We start from the raw sequence: 18410 nt of genomic DNA, 5'->3' as shown, positions 1-18410 counted from the left end.
ATTTGTCTGTACTGGGCCTGACCATGAAGGATGAGCAGACCCCGAAGAGAGCTTGCTGGTTGAACCTTCACCAGTCCTTGCATCATTCAGCCCGCTGTATCTCCTCTGGAAACACTAGCTCTTTGAGGATCCCTGCCTCTTTTAGGAGCTTGGAGCAGGAGTTCACCTGAGCTGTTTCCCGTCTAGAAGAGCTAAGGGCTTGCTGGGGCTGGGATGAAATAGCAGGACAGGGCTCATTACAGGAACCACTTTGCTCAGGGTTAATTTTGAAATGATCCAACTTTGACCGTGTCACCTGTAAGCAAGTACTAAGTCCTTCCACCTGCTCAGTCTTCCTTCGCCACCGACCTTCCTTCCTCCAAGGCAGGTCCTTGGTCTTATTTCTCCCGTTTCCTTTCATTCAAACCCCGCCACAACAATTGACTAGCGGCACGCCTGACCCTTCCACCTCCACCCCAGCGAGTCTGGTTCCCCATGCGGCAACTAGCCAACTCCACTCAGGCGGACAGTATCAGAGGGGTAGCCTTGTTAGTCTGGATCTGTAAAAGCAGCAAAGAATCCTGTGGCACCTTATAGACTAACAGACGTTTTGGAGCATGAGCTTTCCTGGGTGAATACATCTGACGAAGTGGGTATTCACCCAGGAAAGCTCATGCTCCAAAACGTCTCTCAGGCGGACAGTGACCCAGACCCAGACCTCAGCCTGGCACCCTGCCTTCCCCCTCGGATCGCAGCAGCAAGAGGAGATATTAGATGAGTTTCCATCCGTGGCTGCCCCAGAGACCGGAGTCGAGCTAGGAAACCAAAGCACTCACATGCCTCCAGCTGCTCGCTCCGCTCCGTGCCGGTACCAGCCAGGGTGACCGGATGTCCTGATTTTATAGGGACAGTTCTGATTTTGGGGTCTTTCTTATATAGGCTCCTATTACCCCTCACCCCCGCCCCGATTTTTCACACTTGCTGCCTGGTCACCCTAGCACCAAGGCTGAGTCTAGGGAAAGTTTCCCGGGGAGATAACCCCCAACCTACCCCCCATACCCTGCCTCCCCCGCACTCCAGCCAAGCCCCAGCGAGCGCAACGGGCTGGCTCAGCGCGCTCTGACCCCGGGCAGCGGAGCCTCACCTCGGCGGCGGCTTGCGGGCGGTGATGCTGGCGACGATGACGCTCTCGGGTCTCGGCGTGGCCACGGCTTTGAAGGTGCCTCGCCAGAACTTCTCGAAAAGCTGCTTCTCGCCCTGCTGCGCGCTGGCCATGCCCGGGGCCGGCCGGCCGGCCGCGGGGAGCTCTCCGCGGTGCTGAACTGCCGAGCCCAGGGCAGGGGGCTCAGCGCCCGGCCCCAGCCCCAGCCCCAGCCCGGCCGCCCTGCGCTCCCGGCCTCTGGGCGGCTCGGAGCCGGGCGCCGACGCGCGAGGGGAGGCAGCTCAGTGTCTGCGCGCCCGAGCTTGGCTCCTGTTTTGTCTCACTCACTCCGTGACGTGGAAGCGGGGCTGGTCATCGCCCCCCACCCCCGCCTGGCTCCGCATAACAAAAGACTGCGGGGCGCGGGGAGGAGGCGGCGGGTGCCGTTGCCACAATGGCCCGGGGCTGGCTTCGGCAGCGACCCGGGAGAGACCAGAGCCCAGACCCGATGGGGGGGGGTGTGCGCCCCGGGACCCTCCTCCTTCCCTCCAGGGGCCTCAGGGCTTGGCCTCAGCGGGGGCCCCGCGCTTGTCGGGAGAAGCCTTCGCCATCTGCTCTGCCTCCGGCGCAAGGGACCCGCGTTTACATCTGCTCCAGAACAAACAAGCGCAGCCCAGGGCGCGAAGGAGCCCGGCCCTGGTCCAGTGCAGCTGGCAGCTCCGGGCGGGGCAGGGCAGCGCCCGCCCCCGGTTCGCCGAGAATCCGCCCGCAGGGAGCGGCTCCTGCCAGGGGCTCGGCGGGGAAGCGGGCCTGGCTGCTGAACTAGGGCAGAACCGCTCAAAGATGGAGTCCAGCGAGGGAGGGAAGAGACTTCCCCCGGGTTGTTGTAGCAGGGACTCCGGAGCCTGCAGGTGGCCCCAGGGGTGAGACGGATGGGGCAGAAATTCGGCTGCTCTCTGGTGGGCCCAAGCTTGCCCAGAGAGATGCTGCATTGGCTGGTAGCCAGGAGGGAACGATCACTGCCAAAACCCGGCACCTGGGAGCCCTTGGTGGGCGGCTTCTCTTTTTCTGGTGTGGCCCTGTGATCCCAAGGGACATGGTCACATCTTTATATGGGTTGTGAATTCCGCATCTTGATTATTCCAACTGCCCCCTCCCGCTCCAGCTCCAGGCTGGCCAGAACGCCCACCCTGGTCACCTAATGCTCCTTTTGAATCTCTGCCTCCCACCCAGCATCTACATACCCTTCAGACCTCTCCCGGTCACAGCCATGCTCCTGCCTACATCTTTGCTTCCCTTCTGCCAGCATCTCCAACTGAGCTGCTCTCTTCGCTACGGGGCTCGTGCTCACATCCCTGTCTTTGTGCCACCACCTATGTTAGGAACAGAAGCAGCCACCAGGCTGTACGCCACCAATCCCGTCCCCTGCCAGCTCCTCCAACAACTTCTGGAGATCCATGAAACCTGCTGGCAAGGCCAGCTCCCCTGCCTGCTCTGCCCTTTCACCACGCTATGCACACCCAGACCATAAGTTCTTCAGGGCAGGGAACTTGCTTTTGCTTTGGGGGAGCACATCTAGGGTGCTGCCCAGCAGCTGCAGTTCCATGTTAGCAGAATAATGCCTTGGAGCTAACCAGTCCCTTTGTGCAAGCAGAGCCATCAGCCCTTGAAAGCAGTGACAGTGATGGGAGGCACTTGAGTGACCCCCTCTGTCGGATGCAAAGAGCAGGAATGACAGTGAGCAGGCCCCAGCTCTCAGTGGAGAGGGGGCTGAAAAAGCAGGGGTCAGACTAGGATCAACCTGGAAAGCAAGAGGTCCCAGAAACGTCCCCACCAGGCTTCCTTCACCTGCAAGCTACCACTGAAAGCCCCTTAGGACAGGGTCACTTTAACCACCATGCTGGATATTCCAAGCATTCCTTGGGGGAGAGCTACCTGCACCCTGTCCATGCTGGCTGACAACTTGTTTTAAAGAAGAGTTTCCTAACACGTGGCACATGAGAGTAGTAGTTTGTGGCAGGGCTGCAGTTTCACACTACATGCAGTGACAAGGAGAGCTGTCCAGTCAGTCTAAACAAGCACCAAAGCACCATTAAAAGTCAGCGAAGCCTCACCAGCTTACACCAGCTGAGGGACTGGCAGGGAGAAGGACTCTTCACAATTTACAAGTGGATTACTGGGCCTCTGGGCCATCTTCAGCTTGATTTTACCCGTCCCTGTTGGCTAGATTTGGAAGTCAGAATGGATCTAGACATCATAGTGATAAAAATGTCAATGGCTGCTTGCAACTGTTGGCCCTTCCATTATTGCAACCAACAGTGGAGTAGCACCGGTGGTAGGGCAGTGGCAGGAGATTTACACAGAAGATGCCAGTGTAGTCAAGGTTGTAGAGTCAGTGTCCCATGTTTGTTGCCTATGGTCAGGTGTCCTAAAATTCACCTGTTCTGCACTGTCTGGCTGTCCTGGAAGAGACCCTAAAGTCTCTGAACACCGATGGAACCAGGTTCAAGGAACAGCCAGAGAAAGTCACGAATGCGACTCATTCAATGAGATACATAGGTGCTGGAACTCGGGATGCTTCCAGACCCCCTGGCTTGAAGTGACAGGTTTCAGAGTGGTAGCTGTGTTAGTCTGTATCAGCAAAAAGAATGATGAGTACTTGTGGCATCTTAGAGACTAACAAATTTATTTGAGCGTAAGCTTTCATGGGCATTGTATGCTCAAATAAATTTGTTAGTCTCTAAGGTGCCACAAGTACTCCTCGTGCTTTTGGCTTGACGTGGTTTCCATCATATACACGGTTTGCAGTTTGGTTCAATGGCTCCCAGCACCCCGACTGCACAAATTGTTTCAGCAGCCCTGATGAGAAGTATCAGAGGGGTACCCATGTTAGTCTGTATCCACAGTCATATGAGATACTTAACTTTGTTTTGAGCCTATGGAAGATACAGTGCCCCCTAAGGCTTTGACCACTAGGCCGTCAAGAATGGACAGTTGGCACCCTAGGAATCAGGTTTAAAAAGCCCTTTTTATACACATTCTCATTATCGACATCAATGCTATGTGCAATTGTACACGTTGGAGGTGGCTCTTTGACACCAGTAGGACTTGCTGAATTGTGGGCCTCTTTGTACTGAATACAATAAAAAAAAAAGTCTTTAGAAAAATTGCTTCTTGTACCAGATACTTTGAAGCACCAGTAAAAGCAGCTGACCTTGAATGAATGAGACTATCTGTATCACACCTTGGAATCTTGCACAAAACATTTGTGTAAGCAACTAGAGAGTAATGGAACCAGGAACAATACGCAGTATGCATTTGTAAAGAACAAAAATCACCCCAGAGAATCAGAACCACTTTTTTGGAGAAAGCTAAGAGATGAAGGGAGTCTATAGATACGATAGATCTGGATTTTAAAGCTCTGATGCAGCACCTCACACAACCCTGTGCAATGACCCTTTTATCACTGGGAGGCAGTGTGGCCTAGAAAACAGAACAGGGGACTCTGGCCACCTGGCTTCTATTCCTAGCTCTGACCATAGCTTGCCGGGTGACCTTCGGCAAGTCATTTCCCCTCTCTGCTGTTTCCTCACCTGTAAAATGCAGACAATGATCCAGACCTCCATTGTGAAGCACTTTGAGAGGTGCTGATGAAAAGCATTATATGAAAGTGAGGTATTACTGGCTGATGGCAGGGCTGGGACCCGAACCTTTAATGCTAAAAGCAGAGGGCTCTATTGCTGGAGCTAAAGGAGTATCCCCATTAGCGGGTAGCAGAACTAGGCTTGTGGGGGATCAGGCACTACAGGAACACTTAACACTTTGAAGCAGTGGCTTACACTTGCTTGAAAAAAAAATTGAATTTGGCATGGGAAAGGGAGAGGTCAGAGTGAAAACTTGTTGGAGGATCACAGGTTAAGAATGCCAGCAATGTGGCAAGTTGTGGAGAGGACAGAGGAATACAGAGGGGCCTAGGAAGGTTATGACAATTGGTAAAAAATGAGATCCAGCCTAACAAAAGAGGCTGTAACAGGACTCCTTTGTTTTCTGAGCTAGCGCGACTCGTGTGTACACAACCGCTCTGTGCCCTCTACTGAAGAGTCACACCTGTCTGTGTATAACGCGCCACCTCTGTTGGGTGACCTACTGAAGCTGCTCTTGTTTAGTTCACCAGGTGGAAATCTGCATTTCTGAAGCCAAGAGTCGTGAACGTGAACACTTTGACTGCATGTCTATTGCTGACTGACAATTACAGAGTATGTGTTCTGTGGCCATAAATAGTTACAAAGACAGATCTTATGGACAACTAATACCATTGTAATAGGAATGAATCCAATAGGGGTTTTATACACATTAAATAGGCTCCTATAGACATTACTCTAAAAATGTAACTGAGAAAAGTGACCTTTCCACAGGATTTCTAAACAGTCATACAGAATTGGCTAGAGGAGATCCCTGCTAGGGAATTCTGCAGGCTGGTTTCCCAATTCTTTACAGAGACCATCACTCTGTTGTGCTCTACAGGATTTTCACACCAGGAACGGATTCACGTGAGCGGGGTAGACAAGACAAAGTGCATGCGTGTGCACACGTATACACACACACACACTCCCTTTTGGGTGCTGCCCCTACTAGCCCATCTGTTTGCCTACCTTTTGATCATGGGTGTCTCAGCCTTCCTCGTAGGGGAGGGGGGAGGAGGAGGGACTGCACTCCACCTTGCATCACTCATGCTGACTTTAAAATCTCCATTAAAACTGTCCCCTGCCCCTACCAAGTCTGTTCCATGGGCAGCCACTGCAGGAAGCTGCTGTGCAACATGACAGAGCTCCAACTGGGTTATCCTGCACTCTAAGCCTGCAGTGGTGGCCCTGTGCTAGGGCCTACAGCTGGTCCTTGCAGGGTCAGGTTTGTATAACTTCAGGATTTAATTCATGCGTACTCATCAGCTGCAAATAGCCTTAATCATTAACTCTAATAATCTTCAAAACCCCACTGCTGATTGCTTTTAGCACTTAATTCATCTTGGACAATGACTGGTCTGGGCCATTTCCCTTTTGTTTGTAGTTCATTTCAGTCCCTGGACACAGAGTCACCACATTTGGGCTCTACAGGGCATTTAAAAATCACTACTTAACCTCTGAACAGGCCACACTGGCTCAGAGCAGCAGTTCATGTAGCCCAGTAGCCTGTCTTCTGACAGGCCAGTGCCAGGTGCATGAGAGAGAACAGACAGAACAGGTCAATTATTGAGTGACTCTCCCCTGTCGTCCAGTCCCAGCTTCTGGCAGTCAGAGGCTTAGGGACAGCAAAGCCTGGGGCTTTGTCCAGTCATTAAGTAGTGCCAGGGCTGAGCCCTAGTTCAGAGCCCCAGCACCTCTGGTTTACAGCCTCAATTATGAAGATAAAAAAATGGCTGGAGCCCCAGCACCTCTTTCATTACAAATTAAGCACTGGTTGCATCCCTGACCATCTTGGCTAATAGCCATTAATGGACCTCTCCTCCATCAATTTACCTAATTCTTTTTGAACCCAGTTATACTTTTGGCCTGCACAACATCCTCTGGCAACAAGTTCCACGGGTTAACTGTGTGTTGTGTGAAGAAGTGCTTCCTTCTATTAGTCTTAAACCTGCTGCCTAGTAGTTTCATTGGGTGACCCCTCATTCTTGTGGTATGTGAAGGGGTAAATAACATGTCCCTATTCACTTTTACCACACCTTTCATGATTGTACAGACCTCAATCACACGCCCCCCCTTAATCATCCTTTTAATCTCTCCTCACATGGAAGCTGTTCCATGCCCCTGATCATTTTTGTTGCCCTTCTCTGCACTTTCCAATTCTAATATTTGTTTTAAGATCGGGTGACCAGAACTGCACTCAATCGTTGAGGTGTGGGATATGCCATGAATGTATATAGTGACATTATGATATTTTCTTCTTACCCATCTCGTTCCTAACACCGTTAGGTGTTTATGATCACTGCAGCACACTGAGCAGATGTTTTCAGAGAACTCCAACATCTCTTTCCTGAGTGCTAACAGCTAATTTAGATCCTGTTATTTTGTATGTATAGTTGAGATTATTCTCCCCCCAGCCCTCCACACACACCTCCCATGTGCATTTCTTTGCATTTATCAGCATTGAATTTCATCTGTCATTTTGTTGTCCAGTCACCCAGTTTAGTGAGATCCTTTTTTAGCTCTTTTCAGTCCTCTTGGGCTTAAGTAATTTTGCATTATGTGCAAACTTTGCCACCTCACTGTTCACCCCTTTTTCCAGATCATTTATGATCTGATCTAACACTGTAGTTTATCTTTTTATTGTCACTAAAACCTTACTGCGGAAAAGTTGTTGTTTTTAACTAGAAACATGCAGAAACATCCCCTGCTTTACTTACATTTTAGGCCTAAAGCACACTGATGATCTCCTACTGAAATAAGAAAAAGCCCATCAAACCGCTGCTGAGGCCCATAAAACTATGGTGGGTGCTCCCCCTGCCGGCCTCCAGGATGAAGCTAGCCAGCTGCTCTCCAAGTCCATTGCTCTCAGAACGGAAGCTGGTGCATTAAAGTCTCAAGGGAGCTTCCGTTAGTTAATGTTAAACCAAAGGCAGCCATATTAATTATCACTCCACTCAAAAGGAGGTTGGGGGAGGGGGGAGAAGAGGGTGGAAATCAAGTGGAAAAATACAAAGTTCTTTAAGCCCTTCTGAAAGAGGGGGAGGCATGAGCCTGAGAGATCCAACTCCCATTTGAACTGTTAGCTGATCAATCTGAAGAAGAGGCTGAGAGACTCACGATGGGTCACGCAATATATATTTGATTGGACCAGCTTCTTTTGGTGAGAGAGAGAGAAACAAGCTTTTGTGCTCCACAGAGCTCTGTGATATTACCTCACCCACCTTGTCTCGCATATCCTGGGACCAAACAGCATAAGAAAGGGATGTCAGCCTCAGAAAGCCAGCTGAGGAGTTCTCAGTGCACTGTATGTGTGGTGTCTAGGACTAGCGGAGACAAAACAATATATAGCAATTTAATGCCCCCTAAATTTAATTGAGAGTCCTGCATCCTAATGGAAGCCAAAAAGCTTTACAAACTCGTATACCATGTATATAACCTGAATCACTTAATATACCACTAAAATGCAGCTACTTCTGGGATGAGGCACGGTTAACCATGTATAGCAGTACCACTACAGTACCTTGCAGTCTAGGACAAAGATACTGTACCCATTTGAAGCTGCAGCATCTCCTGCTTACAGATTCAGTGGTCCTTAATGACAACTTGTGGCCAAGATTTTACCTCTTATCCAAAAGGCAGCACCTCCAACAGCAGAGAAGTCCCCAGTATCAGGATCGGACAGACATTGATTCACTACTTTAGTACCAATCTCTTTGGTGGAAGTCCTCCCCCATGTAGTCTAAGGGTTGGGCTTGCAAGATCTTGGGCTTGCACTCCAACCCTCCTCCCCTGAATGAACCTTTTTGTTGTTTTCTTTGTTCTAGGTTTCATTCTGTGCAGGACTCTTGCCTGATGTAAAAAGTCATGAGGATAGAGAGTCTGGAAGTGAATGTGATGAGTGTAGTCTTTTGCCCTAGGCTGGGCAATGGATATGTTGGACATTTAGTATTCCCTTAGCCCACCAGTTTTATTAACCATCCTGAATTTGCCAGCATTGTTCACAGCCTTAACTCCTTTTCACAGCAACCAACAGTTGGGGTGGTGGTGTTTTTTTAAATGACAAGAAAAATAAATAGCTTTTTAATTTTTACAAAGGCAGCTGAAATGTGATCCTGAAATAAACTGCAAATTCAACCAGCTTTTGTGTTTAAACAATCCTCCTTGTTTAGGTTTTTCAAAAATATAGAGTAGGAAAAACATGCAAGCTTGTGTCTTTGGAAAATGCAGCTAAAGCACTGGTTAAAGAAAAAAACTTGTATTTGCATAAAATATTTAGCTCTTTTATAGGCCTTTTCATCTCCAGGTGTCTTACAGAGGAGGGGGATCATTATCCTTATTTTACAGATGGTGAAACTGAGGTGCAGAGCAGGGACATGTGTTGCTGAGTACAACACAAGTCTGTGGCAGAACCAGGAAAAGAACCCAGGTCTCCTGACCCCAAGCCAGTGTTCTAGGCACCAGACAACACTGCCCCTGCTCTTGAGAAGGGAAGATATTTTCTATACAATTCATAGGTTTGGAGCCTAAATACAGGATCATATAATGAGATATTGAATAAGTGTCAAACAGCACAAAACAGTAGCTTGCAAGAGATAGATCACAATCCCCCTCCCCCCGCAAACACACACACAGCAGAAAGAGAGAAAAATATCACACAAGGTGCAGGAATCTCCCTAGAGTTTCCAACAGATGGCACTGACTGGGGAGGTGGATGGTCACACCCTAGAACCCATGAATTTCAGCGACAGAGGCCAGCATTGTCCCTGTGCATCTGAACTGCCTCCCAGCATCTCTTTCCCAGATGCTGCTAGGCTGACAGGACCTTCCCTAGAGAGGAGACTCTCCCACACTGACGGGCTCCATGGCAACATAAAGCCTGAACTGTGTTAAACAACTTCTCCAGGGACTCTCTGCCACTTTCAGCTAAGGAGGAGCCACTGCGGCGGGTGAAAGGCCCCAGTCAACTTTGCCCTAGCCTATATCTCAGACTGCCTCCTAGGCATCCCCTATGGCCTCCATGCTCTGGCAACAAGGCGAATTTTGACATCCTGCTGGTTTCCTTCGCCTGCTCCCTTCTATGTCCCTTCCCACGCAGCCCCCTTGGCACAGCATGACCTGCCAGGCCTAGCTTGCCGAGCCAAGCTCTCCTCATTCTAACCTCTCCTAGGAATTACACAGGGAAGAAAAATACACCCTAAGTTGCACCCTCCTCTGTTGCTCAGCACATCCTTGACTCCGTCAGGCCAGTCTCCGATTATGAACCTTTCAACATAAGGCTCGTCTGCATCCGGTGCCTTGTACAGCACTAAGCACGTTAGCAGCAGCAAACCAACCCACCCCATGGCATGCCAGGCAGGAACCTTCTGCTTAGTCTGACTCATCTCTCCAACCCTGTTCTACAGTGCCATATTTCCCCTGAGCAGCATTAACACTTTGTGTGTGTCTGGCCACCTGCCCAGACCCATCAGAAGGGAAGTAGGACATCTCCTCACACTGACTGTCTCCTCAGGAGAGCAGGAGGGTGTGACGCATGACCAGAAAGGATTACGCGTCCTGCAGGATGAATGACTCAAATTCAACCCTCAAAGCCATATGGGGAGATAATGTTTGTGTATTTACATATCTATTGGTAGTGGTCAACAATGTAATCAATGTCTATGCTGTATTCTGTTAATTCAGAGATCAAAAGAAAGAACATCTTAATATTTAAATGAACTGTAAACAAGATGTCGCTGTACTGATCTCTCTTTGAAACATACAGCAAATCTGGGAATGGTGGAAGAACAGGCAATTGCCTTATGTTAATTCGTGTAGCTAAGTACTGACGATGGACCCACTTCAAAGTCACCCTGATTGCCTATTGTTTACCCAGGACTATTCGGTCAAGTAGATGCTAGAACATTGTATAAAGGACACGTGGGTCCTTATCCTATCATCTCAGATCTGCTTAAGCTTCATCAGGGGAAGTTGGAGTCGCAAGATGAGATCCCAGTCCTGAACTGGAACACCCTGAATGACATTGGTCATTGGATTATAACCTACGGACTAAATTCTAAAAACTCATTGCAACTACAAATCTCACCATCTCTGCTATGTATCTGAACCTCAAGAACTGAACTCATGTCTGTATGTATATTGATCTTTTAACCATTCTCTCTCTCTTTTCTTTTTTAATAAATTTTAGTTTCGTTAGTAAGAATTGCTTGTAAGCGTGTATTCAGGAAAGGTCTAGAATATTCACTAGCCTGGGAGGAAATGTGTCTGATCGAACCCTTTTATATGATGAAATAAGATTTTCATACCTGACTTGGGTGTCTGGGTGGAGGTCTGAGGCTGGGTTACTTTAGAAGAATTGTGTTGTTAGCTTCTGAGTAACCAGTGAGGTATAATAGAAGCTGCTTTGGGCTGTCTTGGTAAATCTAAGTATTGGAATATCCACCATCTTTGAAGATTGCCTGCCCCATTCTTTGCAGTTAACCCTATTTCAGTGAACTTAGCTGGCTCCCCTGGTCCCCAGTCACAGAGGGGTTAAATGGCACTCAGGCAGTTGGAAGAGAGATGCAGTAAGCAGCAGCCGCCTGCAAAATGACCAGTGTAGGGCTGCAGCTGTTTGGGTGCTGCCTAATTTAAAGGGCCAGTAACAAAGGCATGCTGGACAAAGGGTTACTGAAAGAGCAAGTCTACACTGATGGGCGTTAATGGAGCCAGGTGCCCCTGCGATAGGGCACATGAGTTGCAAGCCATTACTAGCAGCATCACTGAAGGTTGGGGTAGAGGCAGCTCTTCCCTGGGAGCCACAGAGCATCTCTTCTTCAGTACGGAAGGGAGCACATTTACGGTGTGGCTTTCTGCACAGCCCGGTGGAGCCTGAGACAGGAGATATAGCATCCCCACCCATAGCTAACTGTGTGCAGGCTCCGCCTAGGAAGTGACAATAAGGGACAAGGGGAGATTTCCAGCCCATTGAGCTTTTAAATGCTCCTTGCAGCTTAGGAGGAAAGTTAAAGTCCTCCCCGTCTCAGTGACCCCAGCCATGGTTTGGTGTAGGAGCAGCACATCCTTGTGCCCATCCCTGCCTCCCATTTCTGCTCCCTTCTTCCCTTTGTGCGCATGCATGGATTGAGCAAGTGCATCCATCACCTCTCCGTTTGCAAATCCTTGATCCTCGGCTGGGATGGGAATAGACGGACAGAGGATCCCTGGGGCTTAATTCGTTAATCTCTGTAAAGTTCATGGCGATCCTTCAGCAGAAGCACCACTCCTTTTATTTGCACTCTTGCAGTGATCAGGGGACCGAGCTAGGCAACAGCTTTGAAGGACCCTCACCGGTCGCTGCTCCGCATGTCTTTGGGTGCATTTGGGTGTCACTGTTCCTTAGACTTCGAGCTCTCTCTCATTACCACCACTGACTCAAGCCCAGAGACTGTGTGAGAGAGACAGAACCTATGTAGCATGGCTGCCTCGCCTCAGTTCATGGAACATCCCCCAGTGAAGCAATCAACTGAATTCAGCGCTCACAAAACAGAGCAGGCGTCCTGCGAGCCAAACCAGGGAGAGTTTTCAGTGTAATGAAGGGCAAATTGGAGAAGGAGTTACCTGCTTACATTCCTAATGGCAGGCAACAGGAGACAGCCAGTGTTAGGATGGAAATCACGTCCCGCCTGGGACTCCAGGGGGCACCTCTGGAAATGGTTAGGGATTTGATTACCGTCTTCAGGTCTAATGGCTGCTGCTAAAAGCTGCTATTTCCTTGCTTTGGATCAATGGTTGAAGACCTGCCAACTCTTGTTTGCACAGGAGATATTGGATTTTGGGCTACTCAGGAGGCTTTTCTCCACAGTGGAGGACAGGTGGTCGCTCCTGGAGGCTCTAATGTTTTTCACATGCCCACCCTTGTCATGGTAGCTCAGAGGGAGTTACGTTTGCCAGGGTCTCTCCCAGTTATGACCACTGTGCCTAAGACTAAAAGCAACAAGCAAGCAAGGGGGAGTGGATGACTCTAGGGAGCGGATGGGGGAAAATCCTGCAAAGTGTTTTCCATACATCGCCTGAAATACCACAAGAAAATTCCCCTTTGGGGTGTCCAGCAGCCTCAGCTCACACCAAAATCAACAGGCCTTCAATCTACTGAAGCCATGGATTTTATGAGGAGCTTGGCCATGGTCCGGCCTGCAGGATTCATCTCAAAAATTTGCAAAGATCAATTCTGGACCCTATTACTCCACACGGAAAGGAAACGGTTTTCAGATTAATCCATCCCTTTACAGCTGGGGTCTGCAGCAGCTCTAGCAGTCAGAAGAAACACCTACGGCAGATCTGCTGTTAACCCTGTCCCTGCCAAGGATTTACTGATGTCCTATGCAGTGTTGTTATAGCCGGGCCAGTCCCAGGATATTAGAGAGACAAGGTGAGTGAAGCAATATCTTTCACTGGACCAGCTTCTGCTGGTGAAACCTGAGGAAGAGCTCTGTGTGGCTCGAAAGCTTGTCTCTCTCACCAACAGAAGCCAATCCAATAAAAGATATTACCTCACCCACCTCCTCTCTCCGAGGCTGTTCATACACCCCTGCCACAGCTCCAGAGAGACCACCAGAACGTGGCAGTTCCCATTGGTGTGCAGGCCTAGATTTTGTGGATCAAGGCAGAGCCCTGGGGGCTATTTTGCCTGAATTTCATGTGTAAACACCACATTGTTCATATTTCTAGGCTAGACTTGAGCCTAAGGTAGGATTTCTGCTCATTGGTCAGCAGCGCTGCTTGGGAGGGAGCCAAATGTCCCATGAAATTCCTCATTAGGGGCGAAATCCTTTTCTTCACTGGAGAAGAGAGGCCAAAAGAGCCTTGGAGACAGGTTTGCTGCTCAAAAGTTGGCTTCAGTTACAAGAGAGACAACACCACAAAAACCCAGCAGTTAGGAAGAAAGGAAAATGTGAGAAGCCAGAATCTCCTTTACCTCACCTCATTACTTAGACACACACTGCTCCTCCACCTGTTGGGCTCTCCTAAATTAGATGTGTGCTGTCCAGACTAGCAGATTTATTCAGCTTGTTTTAAGCATGAGTTGTCACAGGGGGGTAAGCTTATTACACAGAGCCGTGATTTAGATGGCCCCCACCGATTCCGGGCTTTCTGCAAGCACTTAGCCTAGCGGTCCTCATGCTCAGCAGTGATAGCGCAATGGCACCCAAGATGGCTGTAGCCTGAACAATAGCTGTGACTGTGTGAAGGCCAATTACCAATCACCATCAGTGGTAATGGCTCACATTTGCATAACACCGGCCATCACTAAGGGGCCCCAGGAGCTTCAACAAGCGGATTTCAGATCAGAGTCGCTAGATATGGAAGAGGTTGATCTGATTGTTAACGGGCTCTGTTCTTCTCATCTCCGGCAGGATCCTGCATGCTGCTCACATCTAATGAAGAGCCTCTCTGCTGGGCCAGACCACCCATTGACGTACTATTGATGCTTGACTTGTATTGATTTCTGCACATGGGCGAGATGGGGGTTGGCACCCGACAGAATTGGGGTGTCCTAGCTACGGCTGCTCCTACAGGTTAGGCATTACTGCATGTGGGAAACAGTGGAGGGGATGGATGGGCCAGCGATTCAGGTGCCAGTCTGGGACTCTTGTCCCTGCTCCACTGCAGACTCTCTGTGGTCCTGGGCAAGTCACTGAATCTCTTTCTGCCTCAGTTCCTCAGCTGTAAAACTGGAGCACAGAAACAGAGTTGGAAGGGACCTCGAGGGTCAAGCCCAGCCCCTGCACTGAGGCAGGACCAGGAATACCTAGTCCTGATGAGCGTTTGTCCAGCCTGTTCTTAAAAACCCTCCAACCACAGGGATTCCACAGCCTCCCTTAGAAGCCTGCTCCGGAGCTTAACGACCTTTCGAGTTCCTTTTTCCTAATATCTATTCCCTTGCTGCAGATTCAGCCCATTACTTCTTGTCCTTCCTTCAGTGAACATGGAGAACAATTGATCACCATCCTCTTTATATGTGAGACCTGATAAGTCTTGATTTGAAAACTTATCCTGTCCCACCTAATCCCCAGTCTTCTCTCACAGGTCAGCTCTTCTAAACCTTCTCATTTTTGTTGCTCTCTTTAGAGTCAGGGCCGGCTCGAGGCACCAGCGGAGGAAGCACGTGCCTGGGGTGGCACATGCTAAGGGGCGGCATTCTGTCTATTCTTGAGGTGACACAGTCTGGGCAGCTTTGGTAGAGCCGGCCCTGTTTAGACTCTCTCCAGTGTGTCCACATCTTTCCCAAAGTGCAGTCCCCAGAACTGGACAAGGGACTTCTGTGCCCGTAAGAGCCCTGCCACATCTCACAGGTTGTCAGACAATAGGGTAATGGGGATAAGTACATAGATCCTATAGCCCTAGACAAGACCTATGAAAATTACAGATAAAATAGAGCATCCTTGGGGAACCAGAGAGAAACTTTGATTTTATGGGGGTATCAGGGATTCACAACAGGCAGATTATCACTTCATTTAGCAGAAGAGTAATGCACCAGCCAGAACTGGGCAGTGGATCGATGCATCAAGGAAGATAGTGGACGCTAAGGGACTGGGAACAGGGGAGCAGAGCTGTTGTGATAGGAAGCCAGTCTTGTGATCACATGGAATCGTGGCTTTGGCACTCAACTTGGCTGTTTGTGAACACGTATGAACAAAGCTTGGGTCATACCAATGTCTGACTAAGGGGGGTGAACAGACTGTCATGTCCCAGACACACCAAACGCTACAATGGGACCATGTGAGGGCCTGATCCTGTAAGGCGCTGAACACTGACACCAATCGCAATCGAGCCTGCTCAGCACCTCGCAGGGGCACTCAGCACACTGCCAGAGCAGCCCGAAGAGCTGGTAGCTACACAGCGTGAGCACCTCGGACAGCCTGTGGTAGGTCAGTAGGACTTGGGAGACCCAGTGCTCTTCCCTCGCTTAACTCAGCAGCAGGGTTGGGTTCTCAAACACGCATCGGCCCTGGCCTGTTTGATTTTATAACTCACTTGCTGTGCGCACACATGGTTACGCCTGCATTGTCAGCGGCTGTGTCGTTCCTCTTGTTTAGCCCAAGGGGCTGATGGGCCACCACTCCTCCAGCTGCTTCTCACCAACATGGGGAGACCAAGGGAAGCGACTGTTTATTTATTTAACTAGCTCCTTTTACAAGCACAAAGCCCCTCTGCGCCCCAACTGGTGATGGAATTTGAAGCTCGGTTCTTTCCCCCATCCTAGGAGGCAGCTTCCTGCCAGAGCTGCAGCGGAGCCATTCAGAAAGCTGCTTGTTTCACAGAATTTAGCAAACATACGGGCTGGAAGGGCAGACGCAGCCTCCTCTCCTGCCCCTGTTTGGTAACTGGGAATGCAGATAGCAACATGCCCCTGTTGTGCATTCCCCTGCTCCGAAGTTCAGGGAGGCAGTTTCATTTCCTTTTGGATGGCCCCTGGGAATCTCTAAACGCTCTAATCCCAAGAGGCCATCTAAGTATCACACCTTATCTACAGCATTTACTGCGGCTGTTGAATCAGTGACATTGCTGCAGCCAGGAGGTGAGTTCAAGTGTGCAGTGAGGAACCAGATGGTGGAAGGGGGATGGGGGAAGCGGCACCACAACTGCCACTTGCTGACCTTAGAAAAGCCTGAGGCAACAGAGGCTTCTTTTAAAAAACAGCTCCAGGTTAGGGGAAATTGGGCTCCCTGACGGAAATAAGTTATGAAACAAGGCAGCCCCGTCCTGCGATGTTCCCACACACCTCGGTGGGATCAGAACCGAGCCCAGTTTAGTGCATGGCAAAGGGGCCGGGACAGCAGCCGAAGGCTCTGAATACAGTGCAGACATAGGTGAGACCGCAGCACCTCTGGATACACAGGAGCTAGCTGTACTCTAGCTGGCTCAGGTACCTACAGCAATGAAGCTGCAGCAGCACAGGCTGACCACTGAGTAAGGATCCACCCCCTGACCAGCTTGCGGTGGGGTAGCTAGCCCACGCGGCCACGGTTTCACTGCTATTGGTACAGAAGCCAGCTTGCTTTAAGCTAGCTCGGATGTGTCGACACAGGCTGCAATCACAGCTCTGATTGAAGCACAGACAGACCCTTAGAGGCAGAAGCACTGTTTATCCATAGCACGGGCAGTGGTGTTGCTAGCTTCCCCTCACCACCACATTAACCCCTGTTAACATGCTTCAATGCTTAGCTGGGGCGACACCCCTCTCGTTCACATGCTGTGGCCCAGAAAATCCTTGGCAGTTTTGCTGCGAGTGTCAGCAGGGTGTTTAGTGCTAGCTACAATGGCAGCTTTGGTTAGGCGATCACAGGATCCATTCCCACCAGGTCAGTAGACAGCCACCACCCTGGGCTGGATGGACACTGGGGATGCAAAAGGCTCCATGCCCTGCAACAAACTGCCTACACTTCCCAGCCTACCATTACCTTCCAGGCCTTTAACTAAAATGGTCCCCTCCTTACCACCATGGGTCAGGAGCATGCCACTTCCTGTGGCCACACATTCTGTAGGCCCCTGGTCTATCTGCCAACAACACACAGCATATGGGCTTGAACTCTGTTCGCCCAGCTAAACCACACACAGACTCCTCTGCTCCCTGAGCTACGGGGAACTGCCCCCTCTTGCCTGGTCTGTGGAGGGAACTGTCCCCCACACCCAAACCCAACAGAGGGCAGTGCTGCACAGCCACACAATGAGATACTGGCACAGGACATTTTGATGTAGGCAAATGTTTGTTTCCGCTCTGTTTTGTGGCCGACTGGTGCCGAGGGGGCTATGGATTTTGTGGTTAAAAGCTGCGCTGAAGGCGTGCTGCGCTCTGTGGAGAGAAAGCACCAGCCAGCTGGTCAGAGGAAATCACATTCTTCTAGATCAGTGGGTTTCAAACTTTTTAGGCTACATAACGTAGTCTACTGCACACTCCAATCTGAGATAGGGTCATAATATACCCAAGATTAGATGGTCGAGTCTTACTAAATAAAATACGCTGTCTGCCATTACCGGGTTTTTCTCATGTACCCCCTGACGAAAGCTCACGTGCCCTAGAGGTGCAGGTATCCCACTTCAAAAGCCATGGCTCTAATGCTTTGCTGAGAGACTAACTCCCACAGGAGTCAGACTTGGCCGCTGCTCAGCGCCTTAAAGAAATCAGTTCCATGCTAGCAAAACAAAGTGCAGCTCCAAAAGCAACAGTTTAAGTTTGCAAAGGCAGCAACCCTAATGAGACCCCACAACGAGCTGGGGAGGTGGGAGAAGAGAAACTTCTTCTTGGTCTGATGTCACTGCCACCCTAGGGGTCATTTGGGGTTTCTACATCCAGCCACTTGTCTGGGCAGCAGTGCCAGCTGCACCTTTGCCGTGCTGGGTGGGTCAGCAAAGCAAGGGTCATTCCTGAATTCTGGGGCTCTGCTCCACAGTCACCAGCACAGCCATCTGATCACTGCACTGCTCAGCTTCAGACAGAGGACACAGGATTTGCTAGAGTGGCTCAGACCATTGGGCCATCGAGGCGGGTATCCTGCTTCCAGCCATGGCCAATGCTTGACGCTTCTAAGAAAGCGGAACTTCATAGTACAGCTAGCCAGCGCTGCACA

The 18410-nt window shown here is 50.0% G+C and overlaps 1 protein-coding gene across 2 annotated transcripts in view; it reads right to left on the bottom strand.

The window, feature by feature from the left end:
* The window catches only part of SRRM4 (serine/arginine repetitive matrix 4), a 148338-nt gene extending 147063 nt beyond the window's left edge, over window positions 1–1275 (bottom strand). For both annotated transcript variants that reach the window (XM_050924139.1, XM_050924140.1), the window contains exon 1: window positions 1124–1275. In XM_050924139.1, coding sequence (XP_050780096.1) covers window positions 1124–1254 — 131 coding nt within the window. In that variant the 5' untranslated portion in view covers window positions 1255–1275. The remainder of the gene's footprint in view (window positions 1–1123) is intronic.
* Between the last annotated feature and the right edge of the window lie 17135 nt (window positions 1276–18410).

This window comes from Gopherus flavomarginatus, chromosome 15 (genome assembly GCF_025201925.1).
Source record: "Gopherus flavomarginatus isolate rGopFla2 chromosome 15, rGopFla2.mat.asm, whole genome shotgun sequence".
In the NCBI taxonomy this organism is placed as follows: Eukaryota; Metazoa; Chordata; order Testudines; family Testudinidae; genus Gopherus; species Gopherus flavomarginatus.
This window is presented reverse-complemented; position numbering and strand designations above follow the sequence as displayed.